Genomic DNA, 7,212 nt, shown 5'->3' with positions numbered 1-7,212 from the left:
CCCCCCCCCCCCCCCCCTCCTCCTCTCTCTGTTTCTCAGAATTTTAGTAGGCCATTATAGCCGGCAAACATAAAAGAGCCGTTAAAGAAGACGAGTTCATTGTTTTTATTAGGTCATTGAAGAAGATGAGTTGTGAAATAAGCTTGAGTTGGGTTCTTTTATTCAATTTCATAAGAATAATGGGTATAGGGGTTTGAATATTAGGAGCGAGGGCATACTTTTTGATTTTCTTAAAAAGATAAATATAAAAGAATATTTTCTATCGTATATAATGCTAATTAACCACACCGACTAATATCAATATATTTTTGCAATTTGAGGACTACTATCTGAATGTAAAGATATGGGGGACTAAAAACAAATTACTAATAACTTAAAGGAAGGATATCGAAAAACCTACATGTGTGTGCACCAGCCCGCGTGTGTATCACTTAATTAAAACAATTTGTTGAGGTGATGAATACAATAGCAACTATAAGTCAGTCAACTGATCATCAATCTTGATTCACATGGACTCGGGAAATTGTTTCTACTTATTTCACTCTTAAAATTATGTATTATTATATAATAACACTCAAAATTTCTTCATTTACTTTCTCCTAAATTTAATATCCACTCTCCCTTCTCATTAAGAAGTGCAAGCAACCAATAATTAGGTTAATTAACCCGAACCCGTCTACGATAGAGCCCACAGTTTGCCTGTCCACGTCATCTCACAATTATATGCCGTACACTTCAATTGTTAGAAACTATAGACCGTTCGATTTTTGAATCTTCTTCGGGTTTCGGATCCCACGAATGGAAAAAGCAAAATCCGAGATGGGATCCCTGTTCTCGGTACCCCTCCTCTCTTTCTCCCCTCCTCCACCTCAACGGCCTCTTCGATGATTCGACGTATTTAAAAATTGTTGGATTCGTCGTTTTGATTCAACCAACTTGCTCAAAACCCTAAAATTTTAAGGTATTGATTGGTTTTAGGGGTCAATTTTGAGAAATGGAGCCTATGGATATCGTGGGCAAGTCAAAAGAGGATGTTTCGCTTCCTAAAGGTAAGAAATTGAGTTCAAGTTCGAATTTTTGTGGTGTATTTGTTGGAAGTTTATGTTTTTTTCATCTGATAATGATAATTCCCTTTCCTTGGTTGCGAATTGTATGCTTGAGTGGAAATTGTGAACTTAGGGTTTCTGTTTTGAACTCTGTTTAGATGATTAGAGACATTCATATCATAAAAACACTTATAAATCTAAACTTATGTAATTTGGTGTGTTTGAGATACTGTTATCTTTAGCTTGTTTGTACGTTAATACTCCAAAGCTTCACCCTTTCCTAGCTTTCGTATTCTCAAGTTTCTATGTTGGTAATTGATACGCCAAGGTCAAAAAATATTGAAGTAATTTTGTTCAAGAAATATCAAAGAAATGTCAAGTGGAAACAATTTTTCTTACCAAATTTCAGTTTTTCGAATTTTGGGAAAATGAGGAACAAAGTTAGGGGTCTGGGGGTATCAAAATGTCAATTGAAGTGCAAATAAGCTTTACCGTTACCATTATCATTATCATTATTATGTTATTATTTGAGTTGACACGGTTTACGAACTTCAAATAGGATAGTTTTATACAACTTTTAGGGTATTTCAGAAGATCAGAATTCTAAAATATTGGATGAAACATATATTGAAATTGGATATGGCATACCGGAGATGATGAATGGTAATAGCATCCTGTTAGCTTGACCTGGTCTAAGATGACCAAATCAACGATTCTCAGTAGAGAGAATTGTGGATCGTTGAGAAAAATTGGGTTTGTTGAGAGAAATTCTCTCAGGAGCGGTTATGAGGGGGGTGGAGATAATGGGTTCTGGCTCCTATATAAAGAGGTGTAATCTCCTTGAGAAATATACAACAACAACAAAGAAACAAAATCAAACCCTAACCTGTTACCGGAGCCCCCCTCAAAAATCTGTTCTTCCTTCTTCTCTGAGATCAAACACTGGTATCAGAGCAGCGTCGATCTCAACGCCGCCCTCTGGAGCTCTGCGTCAATCAACCACCTCGACCACTCTGCTACGACGTTCGACGACGACGACGATTCTGCTGTTGCGATCGACGACGGCGACGACGAACTTGTCCGCCAATTCGCATCTGAGCCGCGACGATCGACCACGACGCCAGAGTCTCCATCCTCGGCGAGCTCCTGGATTTAGATCGAGGAAGAATTCTGCCGCCCCTTGCAATTTTTTTTTGGTCCTCAACCCTAGCTTGAAGATCGAGATTTTTTTTAACAGAGGAATCAAGAGGAGTAGTTGGGCCTTTTGTGTTTGGGCCTGGTGATTAAATATCCACGAGAAGCTAAGTAATATACTCCCTGCTAACTCTTCTCTGTTTTAATTAAAAAAAAAGGGAAACTTGGGCCTTTGTAGTTGGGCCTTGTAGCTGCAGTTGGGTTTGAACTCTTAGATCCAGCGTGAGGAGTATTATATAAGTAGAAATATCAGATTCTTCACACGGTGGATCTTCTCCAAAATTCAGTCAGACAAGTGCTTATACAATCAACACCACTAAGTGACCATCTTGCTCAAATTGGAGCCACTTTCATCAACTCGGATCAATCAGGTTTATTTTTATTTAATTTATTTATTTTTTTAACTTTATTATTATTTAGTATTATTGTTAAAATATCAACCTTATACAAATATTTAAAATTGAATTTAGTTTTAGTTCTCTACCGAATGACTAGTAAACTCGTTCTATCAGAACTAGGCAAAATTGACAAATTTAATGGCAGTAATTATGATATATGGCATAGAAAAATAGGGTATGCTCTTATTCATGACAATATTGATGATATAATCGAAATCACTGCTCCAACCCTTACTGATAAATCTACACTTGAAGAAAAGAAAGGGTTTGAACAATGGAAGTCGAAAGATAAAAAGGCGAAAAGTCTTATGCTCATGTTCATGGAAGATAATTTAATCAAAGTTTTTGAAACTTATAAAACTTCCATGGACATGTGGAATGCAATAAAAGAAAAATACGACACTGCTTCTGAAGTTAACATCCAACTACTCTTGCATAAGTATAATTCTTGTCGTATGCAAGAGGGAGACAATGTCGTAGAGCATATAAATAAAATGATTGTCATGGCTAAGGACTTATCCACTGCTGGGACCGAAATCCCGGAAAGAATGCAAGTGGCAACCATTTTGAATAGTCTCCCCCCTTCACTTGCTGTGGCTGCCACCACATTAAGAATGAATCCTGCAATTAAGTCTGTCACTGATCTTCCTATGCACCTAGCGATAGAACATGACTTAATAGCCAGTAGAAAGGAACCAGAACTGAATATGGTGCAGCAAGAGCTGAATTATGTCCGCCAGAGACATAATGCTGGAAGCTATAAAAACCCTGGTTCTAGTAAACCACAACCACGAGGACCGAAATCGCAGCAGTTCAAGAGAAAGAAAGTACCCCGCGGAGCCTGCTACAATTGTGGAAAGTTCGGGCATTTCAAACCCAATTGCCCACAAGGTGAAAAGCAGGAGAATAAAGGAGGCTATAAGCATCCAGAACAAGGGGGTACTAGCAAAAGAGAATTCGTCGGTGTGACGGAATGTAATGCTGTGATGACGGACATTAGTGGTTGGTGGATCGACTCCGGAGCGACTAGGCATATCGCAAAGGACAAGAATAGAGTTGTAGAATTCACCGAGCTGAAGAAGGGAGAACAGAGAATCTATATGGGAAATAATACCTATCTTGATGTAGAAGGTATTGGTTCGTATAGATTGGGAGAACAGAGAATCTATATGGGAAATAATACCTATCTTGATGTAGAAGGTATTGGTTCGTATAGATTGGATCTTGGGGACAGCATTCTTGTCCTCAAAGATGTGTTCTATGCGCCAGGAATTAGACGCAATCTGATCTCTATTCCCAGCTTGATGAAGAAAGGACTGGAAGTAAGGTTCTATAATAACAGGGTTTCTATAGGCAAGAATAATAAAGTGTATGCTATGGGAAAATATGTGTCCGAGCATGAATTATGCATTCTTCCAGTAGTTTGTAATAATTCTGATAATAAAATTTCGAATTTGAACTACTTGTCCTGTTATATTTCTGAATCTGAATTGTGGCATTCTAGACTAGGACATGCTAGTATTTCAAAAATGAAAGAAATTATCAGAATGAACTTGCTTCCTGCACTATCTAATGTTCAATTGCCACCATGTGAACATTGTTTAACTGGTAAAATGACTAGAAAACCTTTTGTTGGCGGACATAGAGCCAATGAACTTTTAGGGTTGATACACTCGGATATTTGTGGTCCCCTAAGTGTCAAAACTCATAGTAATAAAGAATATTTTATTACTTTTATAGATGATTTTTCTAAGTTTGCACACGTTTATCTTATATCCAGAAAATTAGAAGCTTTTGACTGCTTTAAGAGATATAAGACAGAAGTTGAAAACCAACTTGGATTGAAAATCAAAATTTTGAGAACTGATAGAGGTGGAGAATATAATTCTAAAGAATTTGAAAGTTATTGTATTCAGCATGGAATTAAAAGGCATACAACAATGCCGTATACGCCACAACAGAATGGTGTTGCTGAAAGAAAAAACAGAACATTATTAAATGTAGTTAGATGCATGTTGTCTCATTCTGGTCTCTCTAAAAACTTTTGGGGAGAAGCATTGTTAACTGCAAACTACATTTTAAATAGAATTCCCACCAAATCAGTTATATCTACACCTTATGAATTATGGAATGGGAGGAAACCTAATTTGAGTCATCTCAGGAAGTGGGGATCTATAGCCCATGTTCTCATTCCATGTCAACTTAGAGATAAGTTGGATTTTAAAACAATAAAGTGTAGATTCATAGGGTATTCAGAAAAGTCAAAAGGTTATAAGTTCTACAATAAAGAAAAAGGAGTCATTGAAAGCAGAGATGCTACATTTCTAGAGAATCTAGAGGAAGAGGAACAAGTTCAAGAGGAAACAGAACCTCTAACTGTAATAGATGATGATTATTACAGTGTTGTTCCCACTAATGACCCTGATATTGTGAATGAACCTAACCTTGAAAATGATGAAATACCTATAGAAATTAATGTACCTAATCAACCGGTTGTAGGCAACAAAAGACCAAGAACACAACCTTCATGGATGGATGATTACTATTTGTATTCATGTGAGTCATCATGTTTTTCGGTAGATACAAATATAGAAGAACAAGATCCCTTAACCTTTTCTGATGCGATGAAATCGCATGAATCGGCTTTATGGCTAGAATCTATGAGAGAAGAACTTGATTCCATAGAAAAGAATAAGGTATGAGAGTTATGTGATCTACCAGAAAATAGAAAAGCCATAGGATGCAAATGGGTGCTCAAAAAGAAATATCGTGTTGATGGATCTATTGATAAATTCAAAGCACGGTTAGTTGCCAAAGGTTATAACCAGAAGGCAGGAATAGATTTTCAGGAGACGTATTCTCCTGTAGCTAAATTTGCATCCATTAGAATTATTTTGGCTATTGTTGCATATCTTGATTTGGAGTTATTCCAAATGGATGTTAAAACTGCATTCCTTAACGGAGAGTTGAAGGAAGCAATATATATGCAACAACCTGAAGGTTTTCAGGTGAAAGAACAGGAACATAAAGTTTACAAATTAATGAAATCTCTATATGGTTTAAAACAGTCTTCTAGACAATGGTATCTCAAATTTCATGATGCAGTTACTAAACTTGGTTTTATTCAAAATAAATTAGATAATTGTGTATATGTCTTGAAAAGTGGGAGCAAGTTTACTATATTATCCTTATATGTGGATGATATATTGCTCGCTGGAAATGACATAGAAATGTTGAATAAAACCAAGGCAGATCTCAGCGAAAAGTTTGAGATGAAAGACATGGGAGATGCATCATATATTCTTGGAATTCAAATAATTCGAGATAGAAAGTCTAGAATGCTAAGTTTAAACCAAGAAAAATATTTAAGATCAGTTCTTAAAAGGTTTGGAATGGAGAATTCCAATCCGGCACCAACTCCGTTGGTTATGGGAAAGAGATTATGTAAAGAGCAAAGCCCTGGAGAGGGGCAGAAGCCATTAGATGTTCCTTATGCTCAAGCAATTGGAAGCTTGATGTATGCAATGTTGTGCACCAGACCTGATATAGCTTATGCTGTGAGTCTAGTCAGTAGATATCAAAGTAATCCAGGACCAGCACATTGGGAAGCTGTTAAAAGGATTATGAAGTATATCAGAGGTACATTGACTCATAGATTAGTTTATCAAGCTGATTCGCTTGAACTCCTCGGTTATTCCGATGCTGATTTCGGAGGTGATAAAGATGATGGAAAGTCCACTTCGGGACACTTATTTATCTTTGGAGGAGGAGCTGTTTCTTGGAGTAGCAAGAAACAAGGGTGTGTTGCTAGATATACGCAAGAAGCTGAATATATAGCTTGCAGTATGGCAACTACATATGCTGTCTGGATAAGACGGTTTTTGATTGATCTTGATCTCAATTTGTTAGAAGGACCTATTGATATTTATTGTGATAATCAAGCAGCAATTAGCTTAATCAATAGTGGCGCGAATAGCTCCAAAGGAAAACATATTGAGATCCAGTATCACTATATTCGAGATATTGTAGAAAAGGGAGAAGTCAAAGTGACTTATATCCCTACTACAGATATGATTGCTGATCCTTTGACAAAAGGAATACCAGCATAATCTTTTATCAAACATGTAAGTTTGATGGGACTTAGGAATAAATAAGTCCAAGTAAAATTTCATGAATAATGAAATAAGAATTACTCTCTACGGATAGTGGGAGTAATGGTAAGCAGAAACATCTGATCTCACGGATAGTGGGAGGCATATCACTTGGTTGATTTGGTCAAGTGGGAGATGTTAGCTTGACCTGGTCTAAGATGACCAAATCAACGATTCTCAGTAGAGAGAATTGTGGATCGTTGAGAAAAATTGGGTTTGTTGAGAGAAATTCTCTCAGGAGCGGTTATGAGGGGGGTGGAGATAATGGGTTCTGGCTCCTATATAAAGAGGTGTAATCTCCTTGAGAAATATACAACAACAACAAAGAAACAAAATCAAACCCTAACCTGTTACCGGAGCCCCCCTCAAAAATCCGTTCTTCCTTCTTCTCTGAGATCAAACACATCCTCTATTTACTTTGAG

At 37.0% G+C, this 7,212-nt stretch overlaps 1 protein-coding gene across 2 annotated transcripts in view; it reads left to right on the top strand.

The window, feature by feature from the left end:
* Positions 781–7,212, top strand: part of LOC109835755 (protein Dr1 homolog) — a 28,484-nt gene continuing 22,052 nt past the window's right edge. The window contains exons 1-2 of one of the 2 annotated variants that reach the window (XM_020403767.1): positions 781–894; positions 979–1,049. In XM_020403767.1, the coding sequence (XP_020259356.1) occupies positions 995–1,049 (55 nt within the window). In that variant the 5' untranslated portion in view covers positions 781–894; positions 979–994. The remainder of the gene's footprint in view (positions 895–978; positions 1,050–7,212) is intronic. The other variant, XM_020403768.1, reaches the window with a different exon arrangement.

Source organism: Asparagus officinalis, chromosome 3 (assembly GCF_001876935.1).
Source record: "Asparagus officinalis chromosome 3, Aspof.V1, whole genome shotgun sequence".
NCBI lineage: Eukaryota > Viridiplantae > Streptophyta > Magnoliopsida > Asparagales > Asparagaceae > Asparagus > Asparagus officinalis.
The sequence above is the reverse complement of the archived record's forward strand: the minus strand, read 5'-3'. Positions and strand labels throughout refer to the sequence as shown.